The sequence below is a fragment of the Caenorhabditis briggsae genome (genome assembly GCF_000004555.2).
Source record: "Caenorhabditis briggsae complete genome, chrX, whole genome shotgun sequence".
Classification (NCBI taxonomy): Eukaryota; Metazoa; Nematoda; class Chromadorea; order Rhabditida; family Rhabditidae; genus Caenorhabditis; species Caenorhabditis briggsae.
In genome coordinates, this window is record NC_013491.2 from 10,070,199 (window position 1) to 10,093,442 (window position 23,244).

General features: G+C 37.2%; 4 protein-coding genes across 4 annotated transcripts; 2 read left to right on the top strand and 2 right to left on the bottom strand.

Annotated features, from left to right (window-relative positions):
* Positions 1–1,846: 1,846 nt before the first annotated feature.
* On the top strand, positions 1,847–5,789 carry Cbr-aman-1 (the record flags this gene model as incomplete). Its single annotated transcript, XM_045239642.1, has 13 exons — positions 1,847–1,921; positions 1,964–2,072; positions 2,150–2,418; positions 2,475–2,667; positions 2,781–2,947; positions 2,991–3,457; positions 3,517–3,586; positions 3,632–3,732; positions 3,779–3,935; positions 4,305–4,915; positions 4,965–5,253; positions 5,297–5,578; positions 5,622–5,789. The coding sequence occupies 13 exons, from the start codon at positions 1,847–1,849 to the stop codon at positions 5,787–5,789; spliced, it is 2,958 nt and encodes a 985-aa protein (XP_045095442.1).
* A 400-nt stretch (positions 5,790–6,189) lies between these two features.
* On the bottom strand, positions 6,190–14,088 carry Cbr-lon-2 (the record flags this gene model as incomplete). Its single annotated transcript, XM_002644543.2, has 11 exons — positions 6,190–6,314; positions 6,451–6,628; positions 9,573–9,624; positions 11,323–11,429; positions 11,532–11,714; positions 11,763–11,886; positions 11,936–12,100; positions 12,145–12,344; positions 12,393–12,541; positions 13,129–13,258; positions 13,972–14,088. 11 exons carry the CDS (start codon positions 14,086–14,088, stop codon positions 6,190–6,192), a joined length of 1,530 nt encoding a protein of 509 aa, XP_002644589.2.
* Positions 14,089–15,351: 1,263 nt separating this feature from the next.
* Positions 15,352–19,359, top strand: CBG27704 (the record flags this gene model as incomplete). Its single annotated transcript, XM_045239643.1, has 6 exons — positions 15,352–15,427; positions 18,250–18,371; positions 18,525–18,627; positions 18,801–18,931; positions 18,977–19,068; positions 19,125–19,359. The coding sequence occupies 6 exons, from the start codon at positions 15,352–15,354 to the stop codon at positions 19,357–19,359; spliced, it is 759 nt and encodes a 252-aa protein (XP_045099544.1).
* Positions 19,360–20,091: 732 nt separating this feature from the next.
* CBG27705 lies at positions 20,092–20,616 on the bottom strand (the record flags this gene model as incomplete). Its single annotated transcript, XM_045239644.1, has 1 exon — positions 20,092–20,616. One exon carries the CDS (start codon positions 20,614–20,616, stop codon positions 20,092–20,094), a length of 525 nt encoding a protein of 174 aa, XP_045099545.1.
* Positions 20,617–23,244: the final 2,628 nt, after the last annotated feature.

Below are 23,244 nucleotides of genomic sequence, written 5' to 3' on the forward strand. Positions count from 1 at the left end.
GAGAAGTGGGCGGGGTTTCATGTGAAATTTGGTTGGTTTTATGTAATTGTCAATATATTGGAGGAAACAAAAGAGATTTAGAGAAAATGAGAAGTCTACCAACAAAAATGGGACGCGTTTAATTTTCCTTTTTTTGAAAGAGGCAACCCACTAGTTGAGAAATTACACTCTCATCAATTAACCTCTTGTGACAGCTTGCGTCCCAATTTCGCGCGCACCAATTTCAGATTTGTCATTCCTAGCACCTTTTCCCTATCCAACTGGTGGTGTGTGCTCTTTTTCGATTAGGATCTCATGGTTGTATGGGGTATCGTGGGGGACAAGGAACAAATGGGGGAGAAGAAGAAATGAGTCTAAGAGAAATGAGAATAGGAGTCAGTAAATGAATGTTTTGTGATGTCTCGATTACCCTAATCTCGGTTAAAAAACGAAAATACGACCGGAGAGCAAGGACATTTGCTCAACATCTGCCATTCGGAGCAGCCAGCGAAAACCACTCCAATTTCAATTTCATTGCACCGAGCGCAGTTTCGGAATGATGCGACTGACACTGAACCCTAGGCAAAGTAGGAAGGAAGTTGTGGTGCATATCAGAAAAAAGGAGAAACCATCGCTTTGCCAAACTAATCCCAAAGAAATGCCTTTTGCGCGGACAAAAATGTATCACGGGAACGCGCGTACCCACACAAGCGGTGTGTTTTAAATAATGAACTTTTTTATAGTCGAAAGCTGGAAATTGGCTACTAGAAATAAGGAGCAAAAAAGCAACCAAGAATTGATCAAAAAGAAATTTTGAAATTTTCAGAACAACAGTCAGCTGTAACAAATTGAAGTATGTAATCGGTGTGACAGTACCGATCAAACAGTTTATTCATTTTACCTTATTTGAGTTGAAAATCGCTGAAGTCTGAAAATAGATAATTATAAAGAATTTTTATGTTTACAGAACCAAAAGATGTAACTTGGTTAAATTTTTTAGAGTTTCATACAAATGAGGTCTGCCACTTCAAAGCAACCAATTAACAAAAATTCAAATAATACCACTGACACTAGTTTAGCGTCGTGAAGCCGTTAATTTATTTAGAAGAATTTTTACAAAAAATCTCAACTACAAAATTCGAGTCTTATCTTTGTTAAATGGACCTCAAAATGTCTCATCTTATTCAACAGCATCCACTTCACTTTTACGCGTCTAAAGTAGTGTTTAAAAAAATGCGGTCAAATTGTTGTATTTGCCCCAACAATATGCTACTCTATACTTCTGCTATAAGCTTCATTATTTCGGTTATTTCAAAAAACATTGAAAAATTTTAACAAATAAACTGTTCATCATAATAGAACCGATGTTTCATTAGTTGACAGGTTTTTTATAGGAAACTAGAAGGTCAAAGTGCACATACCGGGTAAACTTTTATTAGAGTTCAAATGGTATTGTATTCTGAAAATTTTATGAATTGACGTGAAAAAAAATTTTCTTAATTTTTTCAGGTACCCAATTTAGACATCTCAGTTTTAAAACGTTACAACCCACTTTTTGCAAAATTTGTTTATCACGTCTGGAACTGGCTTTCAACCTCTGATCTTAAACCATTCACAAATACTATACTCTATGCTCCGTCCATTCTAAACAATCCATATGTTTACTTGACGAGAAAAATGTTTATCAGGAACAGGTCATGGTACAAACTGATACGAATAACTTGATACTTTATACGGTATCAACTTACTAGCGTACCACTATAAAGGTGATTGCTTGAAACACAACAAACATTCATCACTCTTATCATTTGACCTTGGCTAGTCTCTCATTCTCAACTTATTGCGTTCAAACTATCATTCACCCATAATGGGTAAAATACTCTTTCTTCTATTCCTAATAAAATTTTCGTATGCTGAGGAAGCTCAAAAATGCGCATGGGATGTAAGTTAAAGCATGATGACGTTTGAACATAAGAGAAATTAGAACTGTCATGCCACCGATCCGGATCCTAACGTCATCACAGCACATTTGATTCCACATACTCATGATGATCTGGGATGGATCAAAACTGTGGATCAGTATTTTTGGGGAGGTTTGTCTCAACTTTTTTCCGGAAGTTCCTCAGCACATCGCCTTAGGCGATTTCTTGTTTTTATTTACATATTTCAGCCAAGCCCGAGTTAGTTCCTGTTGGTGTGCAATACATCTATAATACAGTTGTTGAAGAACTCATGAAAAATCCGGAGAGAAGGTTTTCATTTGCTGAAACTGGATTTTTGTGGAGATGGTGGACAACCACTACAGATAAAAACAGAGAAAAGTTCAAATATTTGATACAAACTGGACAAATTGAGATGATCGGTGGTGGATGGGTACAGAATGATGAGGCTACTTCTCATTATGTTGATATTCTTGATCAAATGACATTAGGATTATATGTGAGTCAAGTTGTAAAAGAATAAAAGAATAGAAGTCAAATAAGGATTTTTTTAAGAGATTGAGCCACACTTTCGGCAAATGCGGTAAACCAGTAACTGGGTGGCAGATCGACCCATTCGGACATTCTCGAGAAATGGCTAATATTTATGCGCAGGTATTCAGTTTCAGATTTCCACGTCATTTTGTTTTTGATCCAGATGAATTACACATCTCTTTACTTCGCGCGTATTCACTATCTCGAAAAGGAGGTGAGATTGAAAAATAAAACTTTGGAATTCAACTGGAAGGCATCGGATGACATTGGTGAGTGGCAACCTAGAGAGAGAGAGAGAAAGAGAGATAAGTTCAAAATCTATTTCAGAATCCGAGATTTTCACTGGCGCATTTTTCAATGACAATTATGGACCACCGGAGGGTTTTTGCTGGGATTCTCTATGTGGTGATGATCCAATCATGGATAATGAAGAACTGGAGGAATATAATGTGAAAGAGAAAGTTGATGATTTTGTAGCGCATGTCAAGAAACAAGTAAGGACCATTGCGAATTTCGGAGTGAAAATTGATTTTTCAGGCTGCTCATCAAGCCACAAACCAGGTTATGCTTTTGATGGGAAGCGATTTCCAGTACACTAATGCGAATTCATGGTACGTCAATTTGGATAAGCTTATCAAATATGTCAATGCTGATGTGAGTCAAAAATGTATTAAGTCAATTGAAAACAGTATTTTTCAGGAATCCGAGAAAGTCAAAGTTATCTATTCCACCCCAGCTTGTTACACCCAAGCTGTAAAACGTAGATCTCCAAAATTGTCCACCAAAGCTGACGATTTCTTCCCTTACGCATCTGGAAAACATTCCTATTGGACTGGATATTTCACAAGCCGTCCAGCGTTCAAGGGAATGATTCGACAAGCCAGCTCAATGCTGCAATTGGCAAAACAGTTGGAAGCTCTCGCTGATTTGAATCCAAGTATCAATTCTCCAGTGACGCGTCTGAAGGAAGCATGTGGTTTAGTGCAGCATCACGATGCAGTGACGTTAGTTGAATCTGATTTCAGATCTGATTCCAAATTCAAATGTTTATATAACTTTGCAGAGGAACAGCGAAAGAGAATGTAACTCGAGATTATGAAAAACAGTTGGCGCGAGGAATAAGTGGATTAGAGGTGATCTTTTGATTTTTTTCCTTTTTTTAATGAACCATTTTTAAGAATGTTATCAACGACTACATGGATAAACTCCATCCACATGCGCTCAAATCAAATTTGATTCTGTGTCCACTACTGAATGAAACCATCTGTCAGCCAATAAGGTAAGTCGCCAAGTATATTTTTAAAAAGTTTTTGTGCCTATTACAGTAATTCCGATGAATTTGCTGTAGTGATATTCAACTCTCACGCTAGATATTATAACTTCACAGTTCGAATTCCGTACAAACATGAATCAGCGGTAGTTAAGAATTCCAAAAAAGAAGTCATAAAAAGTCAGGTAATATTTTATTGTTCGAAAGTGGGGGTCATTACAAAAGTCTCTTAAAATTCGTTTATATACGCCCCTCGAGGAGTTTCGCTTGCCGTAAAATTTGTAATAGAAGGGTTTCTATACTGCCCAATTCGAGCTAATTTTTTCAGCTTGTATTCAAGGTATCAATAATGTATCAACTGATAAAATGTTTGTGATATTATAATAAACAGTTTAGTAGTTGATAACTTCTTATATCTTCAACAGAAACCAAGATGAATCGGTTGAAAATTTAAGGTTGTTGCTCTCTTCATTCACAGGTTTCACGGGATGCACCCAACGCTAGAGGTGGGGCGCCGAGAAAAAACTCTAAGACATCTCTTTTCTGACCTCCTTTTATTTCGGAAAAATATATTGTTCCAGGTTGCTGAAACATTCAAAGTGGCTCAACTGAATTCTACAGACCAGTTGCCATACGAAATCCATGCCTTTGTTTCAATTCCACCATTAGGATACTCTACAGTTTTTGTCTCTAAGGGAGAGAGAAAAGTTCGGAAAGTTAGGAAGAATCCAAGTGGAAATACAACAATTACAAACGAGCATCTGATTGCAACATTCGACAACAGAGGATATCTAACATCCCTTCAGAATAGGAAAACTGGTCTTTTGAAAAGTATTCGTCAGGAATTTTTCTTCTATGAAGGAATTGATTCAAAAGATGACCAACCATCGGGAGCTTACATCTTCCGACCAAAATCTCAGCAGCCAATTGCATTCGATTCGAAAATTGAGCTGGAAGTTGTGAAGGGCTCTGTGACCAACGAAGTACGTCAGAAAATTAATCCATACGTTTCACAAATTGTTCGTCTTCCAAAAAACAAAAACTATGTTGAATTTGAATGGATCGTTGGGCCAATTCCTAAAGAGTTCAAAAATCCTGTAACAAAAGAGTTTGTTACGAGATACACAACGGAGATCAATTCTAAGAGTGTGTCGTATACCGATTCTAATGGACGTCAGGTTATGAAAAGATAGTATGTTCGAAAAAAAATTTCTGTAATAATCATTGCTTTTCTCTTTTAGTTTCGATGGAGCCACTTCTTTTGATTATGATGACACTGAACCAGTTGCCGGAAACTACTATCCAATCACTAGTTTTGGATATATCAAGGATGATAAAAATCAGTTCAGTGTGATCACCGATAGAGCTCAAGGGATGATGGCTAACGAGGGAGTTGTAGAGATCATGCTGCATCGCCGTTGCTTCTATGATGATCATTTTGGAGTTGAGGAAGCTTTGGATGAACCTGGAAAAGATGGTCGTGGTCTGGTAGCAAAAGGAAAGCATATTGTTCTGTTCACGGATCTGGAGGTTTTCGTATTTTTGATGATTCTTGATAAATCTGAAACTTCAGGAATCAGCCGCTCAACTCCGTCCACTTGTCGCTGAAAATTTCCATCAGCCAGTGTTGGCGTTCTATAACAACTCCAATCTAGAGAAGTTCGAATTCAATAGACAACTAGAGTCACCTGAACGTATTCACGAGTTTCCTCCATGGCTCAATTTTCTTACTATCGAGATGCTAGAAAATCGTGTGGACGGTAAAAACAATGTACTGCTTCGGTTTGAACACATTTATCACAATGATAGCGCCAAAGCTGCAAAATACGCGGTGCCTCAAATACTAGACTTGGATGTAAGTTAGCATTCAATTCTCAAAAAAATTTAAATATTTTCAGAATTTATTCAAAAGCTTCAAACTTGATTTTCTGGAAAAAATGACATTGGGAGGAAATAAGAAACTGTTGGAAACTGGCAAAAATCGTTTCATTCGCAAAAAAGGAAATGTTTATGAGCTTCATCCATCTGAAATTCTCACGTTGATGTATGTCCCGAATGATTTTTAAAAGGTTTCATCAAATTTTTTGATGTTTTTTATTCGTACATATTATATTATTAACTGAGAATCGCCATTTGAAATAAATCATTTTTCGAAAAAAAAACGGCCCTCGATTCATGGGCCTGCTGTAAAACTGTGAAAGGGATGAACCAGAATTTGAGAAATAACATAAAACTGACAGTGAATCCAACCCGAGGTAGATTCACGAATCAATAAAACCTGATGAACAGCTGAAGAGAGAAGAAAAAAGAGGAAGATGGATACCCATAAATTGTGGCGTAACGTTTTTTGGTCTGAGTGGGAGGATGAGCAAAAAATGACGGAGAAAACAAGAGAATTGGGCACAAAGAGAAGACCGGGATGGTACAGACTATCACTAACGGAAAATTGATGACTAGAGGAAAAAATTAGAAAAATCGAATGATTGCAATGATGATAAGTGACGTGAGAGCAGATACAGTTGAAGATCCATCAGGTTGACTTCCTTGTTCGGTGACAATGACCGAAGGCCCTTTTGGATTCGTGGAGAGGTCTGTAAACGGAAGTTGTAAATTGTGCTTTCCCCGATATTTCTGTTCAGACATTTTATGACACACTGAGAATTAAATTCTTCAAAATATAATATTCATAACCCCTTCTATTCAACCTTCGATCAAAAAAAAACTTACCAATATTCTTTGGATGATCCTCTTGAATAACAGCCTTCACCGGATTCCTGTCAATGATGATTGGCGGCATTCCTGATCCTGATCCCTCAAAACCATCCGAGTCTTCGTCATCCCACAATGGACTTGCCGATCCTTCGACAGCGATTTTCTTCTCATTCTTCTTCTCGATCCAATCCATCTGCAATTAACCAATACAAAATAAGTCATTAAATCAACTGGCCACCCAATGAATTCCATGTATATATCACATCGCGACCTCATTAAAAAAAGTGTTTTTCACTCTCCCTCTACTTCTTCACGACGAACTGATGGCGCTGACAGATCTTTATCTCTACGAAGCGCCAAGTGTTTCTCAAGTGTCAGAATCAGCCTTTTTTCTCAAAATAACCAAAAAAGGGGAAAGAAATGTGCCATCCGAAATTACTAGTTTCGTCCGTGTCACCTTGGCATGGGAAGCAGTGGAAAAAAGAGCTTAAGTGTGTCAAGTGATCCCTCTTCTCCTAATGATGGATGGAGAAGGGTACCCATTTCGAAAAGGAGGCCTTTTCTCTCTCTCCACAAAAATATTTTGGTGGCACTGAGTCAATGTTTGCACTCTTCTCAATTGAGGTCCTCTCCCTATGGCTGGAAGCAATGAATAATTGCCTCAAATTGTTTCTGTGGGTCCGTAAATGTCAAGAATGTTACAAAAAGGTTAAAACAATGCATTCGTTTTCCACAGTGTAACTATTGGTAATCCTTCTGCACTTTTCATAAGCACCAAAATAAAAAATGGGCAAAAAAAAAGAGCAAGGGATTCCTTGAGACGGTGGCGCGCTTCTCATAAATTATAAACAACTATACGTTTATATATGAGACCACCACACTCATTTTTCTTTTCCCTTGTTCCTTAGAGCCTTTCCTTTGATTCTTTATTTTTTCTTTAAATGGGCGCCACGAGCACACAGCAATTATTTGTGCCCTCTTCTGGTTTGCTCCAAACTTGTTCTGTTTTTTGTTTGGCGGTGAATGTTCAAAGAAAAAAGGGACGCATTAAAATGGTTCCTTAAAGTCAGTTTCTCTTGAAAAAAAGAGGAGAAGGGCGGAACAATACTGGAGATGGGCAGATGAGAGGAGATGGGAACCGAATGGGGGGAAGGATAAAACTAATTTATAACCGAAATGGGCAAGAAAACAAAGAACACGTTGGTTCTTGTCTTTTTTCGACTTTTTGCTGAGAGAGAAGGGATAAGAAATGCAAATGGATGTGTTTGGAACAAACCGTTTGTTTGGAACAAACCCATGCACTTCAAACCAGTAAATCCTACTGTATGAATAACAGAATGTAACAGTTCAAAAAAATGCTCAGTCCTGAATGACTATTTGAATTATGAAAAACAATTTGAATTATGAAAAATTTGTCTAAATTTTAAAAGTCTCTCTGACACTGCGTATTAGGTATTTACCGCATTTCCCCTGTGAAAAGACCACCCAAACCGTCAACTTTGAGCTCAATTATCTCGATTCCTGTGGAAGATATCATAAAGTGGCAAAATATTTTCGAAATTCTCATCAGTATTTTGTTAATTGATAACTTTTTTATATCTCTTACAGGAAAAGAGATATATAAGCTTAAAGTTGACAGTTCGGCTAATTTATTAGATGAAATACGGTAGGTACTTTTCGATAGGTTGATTGACTAGAAAAGTATGGTACATCTGGTTTTAAAAATCTTCAAAAAGTGTAAATCGCTTTTTATCGAAACTATAACTTTTTTTTGGTTTCTCAATTCTCAAGTATTATTGGATTACTATTCCTCTTTTTTTTGCCGAAAATCCGGCAAATTAAATATTCAATGGTAAACGGGCCCTTTTTTGCATGACCAATCCCAGAATTAATATCCGATTTCGCAATTTCCGGTCATCCTTCCTCCCCTTTTTTCTCGCTTTTCTCATCCCACCCGTTTATCCACCCTCCGCTACACGGAGATGTACAAAATCATCATTCAACTTCTGACACATTGTCTTTGTACATAGAAGCACTCGTTTCACTACGAATTATCAAGCTCTTTCTCAAATGGAGGGAAGTACATAAAAGAGTTTTCCTAGTGAAGAAGTGCCGTCACCCGTCGCGGTGGGTCCAAACGATACTCTGGGGGATTTTGGGTGGTGACCAGTCTTGTGTGTGTTGTCTACTTCTTAAGATGGTGGTGACTCTTAGGACGCACCCAAAAAAACTAAAAAAGAGTTGACCATTCCAGAAATCGTAAAAATGGCTTGGGCGTTGACAACTTGGCACCCACACTTTCATGTGTCTCACAAAAAACGGCTCAAACATTTCTGCCGCCTCTTTTTATGTTCCTTGAGTCAATCAGACGCTCTTTTGTGTCATCCTCCAAATGCAACAGAAGAGTATTTGTAAGAAAGATGTCGAAAAAAAAATAAAGAATCAATCTCCTGCTGTCTCGGTTGACAAATCACACAGCCCTACTACCTATCTCAGACATTCACCAATTGTTTCTCTCCCTGTGTTTTTTTTTCACTCCACACCCCATTATCATATGAGAAAATGGGAAATGTTCAAGGTGAGACAAGGAGGAACGATGGGGAAAAAGATGGCTTTCCTTTTGACAAGAACCAAAAAAATCTTTTTGCGCTGCGATATGATTCTAAAGGCCCCAAGGGCAGCCTCGCTACGGGAGCCACCCATTTATCAAATTCGAGTTGTTTTACAAATGGATCCGCGCTTTTTAGCCTTCACCTCAACGCTTTTTGCTTTCTTCATATGTGCAAATATGAAAAGCTCATGGAACCGTTTGGTGCCTTATTGAACATACATTAAGCAGAAGGTGTAAAACAAACAGTACTAATTACTAGGCTCCTATTCAGTGGGAAATAGTAATCAACCTCTTTTAATAGAATAAGCCGTTTACACAGAATCCCTACTTCATAGAATTTTTCAGAAGATGCACTTTACAAAATTGAAAAAAGAGGGCAGAGTGCAATAGTCGGATAGATGGCTCTCAAAACAAAAATCCATTTAACAAAACCTCTGTTACCTCTTGGTCTCCTGTATTACACAAAAAAGTATGAAGGTTTTAAAAATAGGTTTAAAAGTTCTAAAAGATTAAAAATTCGACTCACCATTGGCCTTGGTCGTACATCTTTGGTTATCGGCAACAGTTCGTGTTCAACTCTGTAATTTTTGGCACTGGCCATTGCTAATCCATTAAAAAGTAAACATGGCGCTAGAATAATCAGTAGGGAGTGCATGGTGAAGGCCCTTTTCTTCGTTTCCGAGACCGCGACTGAACATACCCGACCGCGTCGTCGTTGGTCTTCAACTCTCCCTCTTTCCCCGGCGTCGCCCCGCCCACTTTTTCCCTCAATTCTTTTTCGACAGGCATGAGCCATTGTCTGAGTCTAGTATGTTTTATACACTATTTCGGAAACTACGGGTGCTGGATGGACATGCAAATTTTTTTTCTGACCGACACGAAAAAAATGATAACACTGATAGGAATGAAAGGTTACTTTGAATGACATCTTCGGGACAAGGAATGAAAGTGAGAGTCATTAATTAACTGGAACTGCCAAATATGTATGCTCTTATGAATACTCTCGGTTTCCCGAACTCTATAGAAAAGCGTCCCACGTAATTATCTTTTCTCATCCTTCTCTTTTCAAATTCTTTCTTTTATGACAATGAACAACGTGAGCTGCGTAATGAAATAGTTAATTACGAACCGCCGGCGAAGAACAAAATGTGCTCTTGAGTGACATGCAATGGCTACTTTTGACCCTCATCCTTTCTATAATAAACTTCTAGTACTTGACCATCTCAACCTTGGTATATGTACAAAACCATCGTAAAATGCGCACACCTGATTCATATCTCAAGATTTATGCATATTTATATTTGCCAATTTCTATGGGAACAAAGCATTTTTATTTCCTTGATTACGAGAAATAAACATTGTCATATCTGTTTTGGCAAAAAACTTCTTCAAAAAAAGACGTGTTTGTTTCAAAGAACAAAGAAATCTCAAAAATTCATTGGAATCTTCAAATTTGTGTTTGGTCAGGTCAAATAGAAAAGTTTAAAAAAAATGGAAGTTTGATTCAATAAATCAGATTTATGTTTAAAACGAAACGAATTGAAGAGGAGATTCAACAAAGATTTTTGAAAAATGGAATTTTGAAGGTGGAGAAGAAAATGAGAAACGTTTTTGTAACTCAAAAGTCTCGAAATTGTTCAGGTGTTTCTCTGAATCACTCCAAAATATGACTCTGTTCCGCTAAAACTATTTTATAATCTAATAGAACGTGATATATAGCAATTTGACCCGAATCACAGTAAACAGAATAATCCCATTTCTATTAAAGCAAAAAACGGTATTTCGAGTTCTGTTTTTAAAAAATTCAACAACTCTCAATATACAAAACATTTAAAAATTGACCTTTTTTAATTTTATTTGTATTTTATAACAAGAACCAACATTATTGAGCTCAGAATGGAAGTGACGTTTTACTAGATAACCAGTATGAAATAAGAAAAAAATGATTTGAATTTCAAAAATCTTTCAAAGTTTGAAGAAATTTAATCATTACAATGCTTAAAAATTGATCATTTTTTGTTCAGAAAATTCGTTTTTATAGGAAGTTTTGATTATAAAAAAATAATAGTTTTAATTTGTTGATTTTCGCTATCGATCGGTTCCAGAAGTCATATGCTTCTACTGTCCCACTTTTATTTACTCTATCCGGTAAATGCGCGTCTATTTAAAAGGCGTTCGCCTCTCCCATTACCTAATTATACCATATGTTCACCTGCTCTCATCCCTATTTGCCATGCACTCCCCAATTCCGGCTTTTCAAAAAACACATCACTCACTTGATTACTTTTGTTCCATCGTAGCACATTCCAGGATGTACAACCACACCTGTATGGTCACAGATTTTTCGTCCAAATCGGTCCCACGATTTCGCCGAGAGTTGAAGCTGTAAAAAGTTGGAAAGTTGGAGAGTAAACAATGAGTGATGAGTCCCATTACGTAACGGAAGATGCGCGGGGTACAAAGAGCTTGCCGCCAAAAAACCAACCTCTCTTACTGCACCGTCTGCTCGAGAAACGAACGGTCCTGGAGAGTGAATGCGCGCCACGTGTTTCGATGGATGTATTATCATTTCTCCAAGTGGACCACATGCTTTGTAAACGTATGCAGCATATTCAAATGATTTCCGTTCAATGAACAGTCGAATAACAGAAAATATTGTCTTTCTAAGCTGGAAAAACCAAGAAATATTAATTTTCAACGCCATAAATCAGTATACCGTCAGAAATTCATCCAAAAATGACTTCTTCGTACTTGTCATATTTCTCATCAAGTGTAATTTAGCTGCCCATTCACGAGAATATTTACCGAAACAGGTTTCCATCGAGGTAGCACAAGACGTTCTGTAAAAAAATTTACTGTAAATTGAGGAAATAAAACAACAAAACTTACTGGCATCGTACAATTCCAGAAAGTGTGCAATTGCAGGGCAATGAATGCACATATTGTTTCAGACATTCATCAGTTATAGTCAAAGATTGAGCATTCATAAGTTGCTGATGCATGTCAACCAAAAGAAATTCGACTTTTCGGTAACGGTAAATGGCTTCGGCTATTCTGAAAACTGATTAATAAAATTTAGAAGTGTATGAAAAACTCACGTTACAGCCATTTTGTTCGGAGTGTTTCCAATGTAAACAGACCAGTGTTCGGTACTAGCCGTCATGCAATTCTGATACTCCAGCGGCACCGTTCGACACTTTCCAACTGATAGACACAGGAACATATCAGGAAGGAGACTCGTAAAAAACTTCTGGACAGCAGTAGTCACTTCGTACTTGATCCCACTCAACAAAATATCCTAAATTAGACGACCTCATTCTAAAAGTTATGTGAGTATAAGACTTACATTTTCAGTGCTCAGAATATTTTTGAATGTTTTGATCAGCTCATCAAATGAAGAGGCGTATTCTGTATAGTTCAAGAGTAGTGGATAGGTGGCTTTCGTATCGCGAAGTACAACAAATTGGATGTAGTCGAGGAGGTGTTGTTTTTCACCTGAAATAAAAGATTTCGATTTGTAATATGGGAATTAAGGTTTTTGTTTGATATTCAAGTAAATTCGGATCACGTAATAGTGGAAATTTCTAACTGAAAAATATAATTTGAAGTAAAATTACGCTCATTCTGGGAACTGTTCAACCAATACGTTCAAACACTGCTAATGACAAAAATCGCAACAATTACTGTCTGTATTTGAGAAATATTCTTGGATGTTTCTTCAATTAAAAAAATTAATACGATCCCTCGAATAAAAATCTTTGAAAAGTTATTTGACACCAAATTCTCATTTTTAAAGCATTTCTGTCAACATCACGTGTTTTACGATACGTGAAAATTTAAGCTTGGTTCGGGGGGATCGGGTTTTCCACAGTTGAAAAAAAATCTGAAATTTCAGAACTTTTTCTAAACTTTTTTTTTCTAAACTTAGAACTTTTTCTAAACAAAAAAGCCCGGCTCGGCCCATTGCAGGTATGGCTGTGACTCAAGGAAACAATAACTTATTAATCAGAATAAACATTGATTTTATTTTCTTACCAAAGTGAACCTGACACCGTAAAATCTTGTAAAGTAAGAAAACTCACTTGTGATAAAAGCGATTGCATCACGAAAGGGCTCTACTAACCGCACTTGCATATTCTTGACTTCAACTGTCAATGTGTAGTTGCCCTTCTCCAGAAGATCCTTGTCGTTGCAGTCGCATGTGTACTCATCCTGAAAATTTACTCAAAATTCAAATATTTGTATATCATAGTCCCTTACTGCGCACTAGGGTCATTGTTTTTTTTTCTAATATTAAGTTTCTCTTGATCTGTGACGCTTCAAATATTTTCTGATTTATAATTGTTCTGAATCACACCCAGTCAACGTGAACTAGTGTCACTTTCATTTTTGGCTGCTAGTAAATCAAATCGGTTTTTCTCGCTATTTCTCGCCTCGTTTCTGATACCGTGGTTGCCGTTAATTATCACAGTCATTTTTCACAAATAGTCGTTATCAATCAAGTCGCGGAAGCAATAGGAAAAAAAGCCGGCATGTGTAATTGAGATTTATGACTCTACGAAAATGGGTTGACATGTCAACGATTTATGTTCATTCCATAAGTATCATCCCTATCTGTCTACAGTCTCCACATTATTTTACGTCTTTTTTCCAACACTGATTTCCGGCGGAATAGGAAAAAAGATGTCTTCTCAAACCTCCCCTCCCATCCCAATTGAATTCAAAGTTGACACACAACAAGTGAAAATGATGACTCAACAGATAGAAAGCGGTCCCTCCCCACCTAGCCTAGATAAACTTTGTTGATAAATTGCAGTCATTAGCTGACATAGATTTATCTATATTTTATTTTCCTACATGTGTCGAAAAAGCCTCGGGGAGGCACACGAGAGAAAAAAAATACTAGGAAGATAAATAAAACTCACTGTGGGTTCTTCTAAAGCTGTGGAGTTGGTCAGAGTGTCAACGATGACAACTTCTTCCGAGAGTGGTAATGCGGTCCGAAATAGGAACACCAGAAGAATGAGCCATCGGAAGTTCATGCTGAAACTTCAATTTGGAATATGTAGAGATAGCAATAGAAAACCATATTCGCAAATTTTCAAAGATATCGTAAGAAGAAAAATATTCACAGAAGAGGTGTATGGAGAAAAAAAGTGTTTAGTCGACAAATAGAGTTATCAGTAGGTATGGAGCACAAGTTATGTCATAGTCTGTATCTGTCTTCTCCCCCACCAACACTCCATCACTTGTCACTGAACAACTGATTGCAAGTGTGGAATCGTAGAAAAAACGGGGGGCTCTCAGAAGTGGGCGGTCCTAATTTTTTGGAAGATGTAGGAATCCAAGGGAAAGACCCCCAACGGCGGTGCGGATGAAGGAGAGAGAGACAGAGAACAGAACGTGACACATACTGTCCGTTTTTTGTATGAGAAGGAGAAGGTGGGGAAGGTTCTGAAGAAGGGTGGAAGAAAAAAGTGAAATCTCGAAACTTATGGGAAAATTCATTTTTGCTTGTAGACTTGCATTGCTTCATACATTGCTTTGCTAATAAAATAGTTTATTTTCAGCCTAAGCACAATCTTAGATAAGGAATTGTGGAATTCAATTAAACGTTTTTAGTATTTCAGACCTGGAATCTAACTGTACACATTTTGCCGCCAGGAGAAACGACGGAGAGGTCTATTTTAATAATGAATTTTTTTAAAAACGTGAATTATTTTTTAAACATGCACACAGCTGGCGGATGAACAGCGGGTGGAAAGAGATTGATCGTTGTGGAAAGGACAGACAAAGTGTGGAAAAACGAGAAATTTTTTCTCACTACTCATCGAACACGAGACTCCTGTGCTAACTCTCTTTTTTCTCAGTTCGAAAATATTTGAAATCTTGATTGTCATACGACTGAACTCAAGTCTTAGCACCGGAAGTGAACGACAAAAGGTTCTCAGGCGCCGAAAAATAAGTTTTGTGAGAGAGCGGAACTTCATTCGAAGTTCATTAGAAGTTCTAAAGTGCCGTTGGGTAAAAATCATACTTGTTTTATATCGTCAGTTTTTTTTGTGTGTGGAAAACCCCCCGATTCATTTCAGAGAAGTGAAATTTGAATTTTTCTGTATAGAACACTTAAACTACGGTACTAACGAAGCTCCTACGTGAACTGTGTATATTCAAAATTCTTCTAATATTTGCCAGCAACGTATACTTCAGGTTAAGGCCAGTATGACTTTAAAACAGTTAGATCTATATTTCTACCAGTAAACTTAGTAACAAATCAATTCGAAAAAAAGTTTTCCATACAGAACATGATTAATATGGATGACACAGCACAGGTATTGATAAAAAAGGAGGCAACTGGCCAAAAATTGTTTGGGGTTGACAGTAAGCAAAAATACAACAGAACTGTCTGGTCATCAAAACGGGTACACATACACAGAATGTTTTCTCAACCTTCACCTGATCCGGGGGCAAATTTACGAGCGGGACATTGTAAAACAGAAGACGTTCTCCACATTCCTTGACACACGCAAACAGACTGGGCTCTCATTTATGACTAGCAGACAGGGAGAATGACGAGGTGAACCGGGACTGTACACTGTACGCGGTGGGATCAAAGAAACCCCGGGGGACCATCGATTGGGGGTATTGTTTGCGGATGGGTTACTAGACATTCAAACTCTCTGGGTAGCCCACTCTTGAGTAACTGCTAATCCGCTTTCTTCAAAACCTATCATTTCCTATTATAAGGAGTTTGAGTAAATGAAACTACAAAAGTTATGAAACACGAGAAAAGTTATGATTCCAAACCCGTGTAACTCAAATTAAATGACAGTTCCATCATAAAAGAAAACCATGTATGGATATTGTAGATTAGGATGAAAACAGAATCGCTCTGTGCTGACACGTTTTGTGTGGTTCGCCCAAATGAACGACGTGCGAAGTTGCACAATTCTCACCGATTAGATCTTTGGGACGATTATGAACGATTATATAAACAGTATTCAGGCCACAATATGATCAGAAAAAGTATTGGGTGACAACCTCGCTAGTAGGGGCCCTTTAACAATGCAGAAAAATCAGATGGGTTCCATTGGGGATTAATATAATACTATTGTCATAAATCAATGCAAATCGAGAGCGGAAGAGCGAACTATCGCATTTTTTAGCTTATTTTAAATATTTTCTCGTTTTCCTTCAGTTTTTGACAAGTTTCTCGTTTATTTCACTCACGTAAATTTTGAAAAAATTAATTAAAATCAAGGAAATCGTAGGAAAAACTATGAATATCGTTAGAAAACTGAGAAATAATAAATAAAATATGAAATAGGCCCAAGAATACGGTAGTTCACTCTTGAGTCTTATATAACAAGCAATGTAATATCCGCTCGCAACGTGCGTTTATTTCGGACAAAAGGAATACATTGGTAAGGTGAAACAATATAGTTTGAACTGTGATTCTACAAAACGGAAGTTAGTGTGGGATATTTAAAAAATCACAAAAATCCAATATTTGAAAAAATTACTTCCAAAATTCTAGACCGATGAGAAAATGTAACAGTAACCGAACTGGCAAAACAACAGGTACTGAGTGAGGTTCCCATGAGGAAGATTGATGGTCCAGATAGTCCACTCCTTCTTAGAAGCCGACACACAGTCGGATTGACCCCACCGCAGTAGCACAGATGTTTTCCATCGTTTGAGGGAGATTATCGTCTCACCAAGGTATTGTCTCTCTCCTTCTGTCTCTATTTAGGGTAATTAAGGTTGCGCTTGGTTTTGAACGGTTTGGGTTGTTGACAAGCGAGAAGAGATAATTTGGCTGTTTTGGGAATTGTTGAGCGGGAACCAGAATATTCAGAAATCGCTGTACAATTTTTGAAGGAGAACGTTTTCGAAAAAAGAAAATCTGTAAACCAATAAACGTCATTTTGGGCTCTAAAAATTTTTAATTCGAAATAATCTTACCTGGAAAAACTGTTCAATTGATATACATAGAATAAACCTTATCTAATAGGCCAAAAAAATATTTATCAAGAAAAAACTGTGGGTAGATTTGTGACCGATGGTCTCACAAACAATAACAATAAATTTGATGTATCAAAAATTTAAAACTCAAAACAACCTCACCATAATAACTGTGAATCTCCGCCTTCAGTGTATAGGCAATTGGAAACGCATTAGAGAAAAAAAATAATTGGGCTGAGTTTGAAAAGATACAGCTGCAAAACCGCATTTTATGTATTATGTGTGTCATCAATCATTCTCTATTATGTTTGAGAAAAAATTGGCCTCAGAAACATCTGGAAAATTTATTGACGAGAGTTCAGAATGATTTTCGAATGAATCTGCCTGGATAGTGAATGTTGGAAACCAAACAATAAAAATAATCGGATTGCGAACTCTTGAAAAATTTCAACACTGAACCCACATTAATTAATTGGAAGTATTATGCGGGTAGAAAACAATTGCAGACAGCTGTTCAAGAAAGAACGCCGGTGACCATGGCCGAAGATGCCACAACGACAATTACCGTAACTTGAGAATATTTCGATTTTCGGAACCCATTTTCTTGATTCTCGTGCATTTTCAGCCGACGCTTTACCTAATAACACACTTGCAAAATTACGGGCCGGGCCGGGCCGATGAAGTGCCGGCCCGCTGTTTGTACATAAGCTTACTTTTTTGAATATTTTTTCGAAAATTTAATCAAAACTCTATATTTTTTGACAACTTTCAACTTTGATATAATTTTAAAAAGTATGTAACTTTTTTTCTTTTTTAATTCAAAAAAATTTCCCAATTTTTCATTGGAAATTCTTTTTACTGAGAAAGGGCGGGCCGGCGGGCCGGGCTGGGCCGGGAACATTGACGCTTCAGCCCGGCCCGGCCATCTTCAATTTTCACTCACTAGCTTAATTATTGGCTCATTTTTTGCGGAATAAGTTATTCTGCCTCAATTTTTTGATTTGGCTATTGTTTTTTTACTATGAAAGTTAATTTTTCCAAGTTAGTTGTTTGAATTTTTTAAATGTATATTGTTTGAAATGAATCGTCAACAATTTTTCTCTGGAAAAAATACTCGCGGAAACGCTTCTTCGATGGCGGCGAAAAACAGCTCTAGGCCTAGGCAAGCACCAAAAAAGCCTGCTGTCGTTCGAATGAGGAGCTTCGGGAGATTCAAGCTAAAGCAAAGGAGATTAGAGAGCAAGCTGAACAAGAGCTCAAACAGCTTAAGCTCAGTGGGTTCCGGGACGCGATCGATCGGAGCACTCATCTGCTAAAAATCGTGCCATCCAATCCAGGAGATTCTAAGAAGGAGCGTGAGGTGAGTTTTTTGTTCGAAGAAAAATATTACCCTAGCCGTCAGAAAGTCGATTATCCTCGTCAGAATAAAAAAAAAACTGATTTTATAATCAAAGTTTGTACCTGAATTTTTTTCTTGCAATCAGGCAGTCTAAAAAATATTTAGTGTTTTCAGTACCCCATCAATCTGAAATGCTTGCTATGCAGTCAGGATTTTGAAAGAATTATGGACGAGAAGCCAACGGATCAGCTTACCAATCATATGATTTTCGGGCACGGTACGGATGAATAGAAAGAGGTTTATCGAGACATCAAGGTCCCATCCATCCGTCTCACTGACTTAATTGAAAAATCAGTCAAAATTTTTGCCAAACAGTCGGTTGTGAAAATGTAAGTGAAGTCGTAAACGAAAAAAACCATTTTTCATTTGAATTTTACAGCCAATTCACAGGCGAACGAAGTGAGGCTCTACGTGTTCCGGTGGACAGTCCAGCGTTCGAATATTTGGATTTGTTTGGATGTGAGCTCAGATTTGACAGAGTGCCACAATCGAGTCGATATTGGTTCGAATGCGGGCCACTGGTAAGTTCTTATTCTGTGCTTTGACAAACACAAAGTTTTTTTCAGGATAGAAATGGAGCGGACGTTGATATCTTCATAGACTTTAGCCCATATATTAAAACACAGAATTACCGTAGTGAGGAACCAGTCATGAAAAGGTATACTTTACAAATATTATTATGGAAGAAAGTTCATAATTCTCTTTTTGTTACAGACTCATTGCGTGGAACTATGGAGAAAGAGAATTTGTAAAATGCGAATACTTTGCGTTAGCGGAAAAGGAAAGACAGAAGATTGCTGAGACATTAAAAATCCGGGAGAGCTTCGACGAATTGTGGGCAGTTTTAGAAACGCACAAAGTGAACGTAGACTACCAATTAATAAAAAAGGAACGGAAGGAATCAAAACAAACTAAAACGGAGGCATCACAAACAACTTCTACCGAATAAACATATTTTCTGAATATAAATTCCTTTCTTTGTTGTCAGTTGTGCAAGCTCCATTTGTACCCCGTTTAAATGCACATTTCTTTCTGAAACCGTATCCAACAGATCAATGATTCATTTTTTTCTATAAACTTTGCAAATTCAGGTTTTCTGGTTCTCTCTAAACACCAGATATTTATTGAAGGACTTCGACAGAAAAAAATTACAAGCGGAGAAGTGATTTGATTTCAGCTATTTACAAGTGATATACATAAACCGGTGAATGAGATATCAGCACAACAAGGTACTTTTCAGTTGATTGTTCGGCCATTTTGACTCTTTTCGGGAGTCTGAAGCTCGAATCTCAAGTTTCCGATCATTTAAAAAAATTTTGGAATTTTGAGCAAATATTTGGAAAACTTGAAATCTTTGAAAATTTGCGGGAATTACAATTTCTCAATTTAGTTCTGTTTCACAGCTTCCACAACTCTCAGTGAATGGAAACTGGAGTGCCGAGCTCCAACCACTGAAAGTGGTCGATGTGACCAAAAATGATCTTCAAAATACGTTGTTGTTTACCTTATTCATCGAACTTGTACATAAAAAACTGAAAATGAAAGGAAGAGTAGAGTGGTGTTTAATGAAAACTGATGAGCAGATGGAGATTAAATATGCGTTGAGTTCCTGAAATTTTTTAACGTAATTCTTCAGGTAATAAGAAAATAAAGAAAATCATTAACCTCTAGAACCATTTGTCTACTCCTCATTATTCTTCTCGTTACCAACAACCTTTTCTTCCTCCTTCTCTCCGATTTCCTCTCCGCTCTCCTCTCCATCCTGTGATTCAACGTCTCCCTCGGCTCCAGAATCACCGAGGTCCTCGTCGTTAAGCTCGGCAAGACGAGCCCAGTAATCCTCATTAATTTCGTCGTTGCGATCGAGAATCCATAAGTCGGAGACAAAATCCTCAATTGAACCTCTATGAGAGGATGGTTTGACCAATCCATCAACCACATCGATATCGAATACTCCCTGTTGTTGTATGATGTAATCGACGATTCCTCCAACGAATTCTCCATCGGTACCAAAGTTGTCGTCAACGCTGGAGAAACCGTTGTCCGAATAGAAGCCCCTCTCGCTTCCAGACGAAGAAGAGAAAATGATAGATCCATCCGACGCAGAGTATCCGCGATCCGAGAAGATGAATTCGTCCCAGCGGGCACGAGCGTTTTCGATGCGAAGGCGTTCGCGCATAACCTCCTGGCCGTCTCGATAATTCATATTTCCTTCTTGGCGAATTCACCTGAAAATGTGGAATATGTCAATGACGACCAATCGGAAGGTTTTGTTCATTTAGAAGAAAACGAATTATATGTTCAATAAAACTTACCTATTATATTCTAGATTCAGATTTAGTTTCAGATTCTTATAGATTCTTATAGTTTTTCATGCCCATGATTTTTCATGGAGTGACACAAAAGCAATTACAGATCAATGACAAACAGTCCTAAATAAAGCAATTACAAAATGAGTGGGATTTTTGAAATCTCAGCCTGTGGAAAATCAGAAGAAAAAAGGGGTTATGAGAACGATCATTGCAGAAACATAAAATCTGTCGGTTGAAAAAAGTTGTATTCGAATCTGTATTGATTTCTGGAATATCTGCATGACTTATGACTCATTCACGGATTTATTTCCTTCGAAAAATGCCATGTCATAAAATAGTTAATTTATTTTCTTTACTGTTGGTTTTTCAAAAAATGACTGTAAAAATCCGACTAATGGTTGTGTGAAAAAAAATAGAAAAATGTTCAGATCGATACAAATTTTGCATCAATATATAGAAATATACGCATATGATGAGAAAATGAGCGAAGATCCCAATTTTTTCCAGCAAAGTTAGAACATTTGAAGATTAGAAATGAGGGATGAATATTTTCTAGAATTTGATTGAATTGAAAAAGTGAATAATCAGTAAATGTCTTTCGATTGTTTTTCACACACTGTTTTGCTAGCTAGTCGACATTTTGAAATGTCTAAACAGATTCTTGATGATTCATCGAAAAAATCAGAAAAATAAGACTATCGATGGAGCGCCGTTGTTACAAGGAACATATGCTATTCATGTGATTCTTCAAAGAATATTCACTTACAGAAAAATTTTCAATATGGTAAGATAAGATTATTTAGTAAAAATGAGAAAATATTTGAATCTGAAGAATCCGCACAGATAAACTATGAAGGGAACAAATCCGTTTCCCAGTTCCAGCCGATTGATATCAGTTTCAGAACCAATACTCATGTTTTCAGTGCAAATACAACAATTTTCAAAGATAATGGATGTCATTCCGTTTTTTCAAATAAGGGAAGTTTCCCAAAGGAAAAAAAACTGCCAGACCATATTTGATCTACCATTAAAATTTTCGAATTGTTATGTCTAAAGAACTAAAGAAAACTAACAAGGGAGGTGTTTTTAGACAGTGTTTGAGAATATCTTGAAAATTGGTTCGCATATACTTTCGGACATGGTAAATAACGAGACAACTTTTTTTCGTGCCCCTCGGTACCTAGAAGCTGAAAATTTGCGTCTGAAATTTCACCCCATTTTCAAGTCATTCAACACGCGACTTCTCCCTTTTTCTTATACGCATTGGGGAAGCGTTAAGAACAGCGAGGTGTGGTGTAGCGGCGAGCGCAAAAATCTATTTTCTGGTACATATTAGTTTTTCATAAAGTTTTAAAGTTTTAAATTTGAAGAAGTTTTAGACGTATGAGTTTTAACAAAACAAAAAAAAAGTTTTGGCCGAGAGAGGGATTGAACCCAACCCTTGTCAGACATTGTTCCTCCCTCCTCGCCGCTACACCACACCTCGCTGTTCTTAACGCTTCCCCAATGCGTATAAGAAAAAGGGAGAAGTCGCGTGTTGAATGACTTGAAAATGGGGTGAAATTTCAGACGCAAATTTTCAGCTTCTAGGTACCGAGGGGCACGAAAAAAAGTTGTCTCGTTATTTACCATGTCCGAAAGTATATGTGTACCAATTTTCAAGAAATTCTCAAACACTGTCTGAAAACACCTCCCTTGTAAGAAACTTTAAATAGTTTTATTAAAGTAAGGAGCGAAGTGACAAACACGCGCCATAAGCGCGCCAGCCAGCTGTTTGAAGCGCCGGAGGCTCGGCAAACAAGCTGGTAACACAAATCGATAAAAATGCAAAAATTAGAAAACAATCTTGATCAATATCTAAAATATGAAATCCTGTTGAATTCTAACACTAGCAGAATAACTTTCATGTTTTGATCACGCGATTTTTGGAACTGAAACTGATATATTTAGGCTGAAACTGGTGAGGGGATTCTAAGACTTTCAAAAGTGTCTAGATAAGTTATTCCTAAACTTTTCTCAAATTTTTATCAAAATCTGGATTTACAAGGTTGCAGTTCCCTTAAAATAAAAATGAGGGATGAATTATTTTGGGATTCGATTGAATTGAAAAATTAAACAAGCTGTGGATGAGTTTTTACTGTTTTTCACAAACTGTTTTGCCAGCTAGTCGACATTTTGAAATTTCTCAACAGACTCTTGATGAGTCATCAAAAATATCCCGAAAAAAATATATCGTTGGAGCGCGGTTGTTACAAGGAACATATCGTAATCATGTGATTTTGCAAGGACTATTCATTCACAGTCAAAAAAACTGTCAATAGGGAAGCATTGGATCATTTGATATTTGTAAGAAAACACTAGAATCCGAAAAATATTTTAGAAATTTTCTTTCCGGCCAATTTAATATTATAGTTCCAATGCTAGTTCAAACCACATTTTCTTCTAAATACCACTAGATTCTGCCCAAACCCTTCAAACGTAGTCCGTTTCTTCCCATTCTCCAGCTCTACTGTCATTTTTTT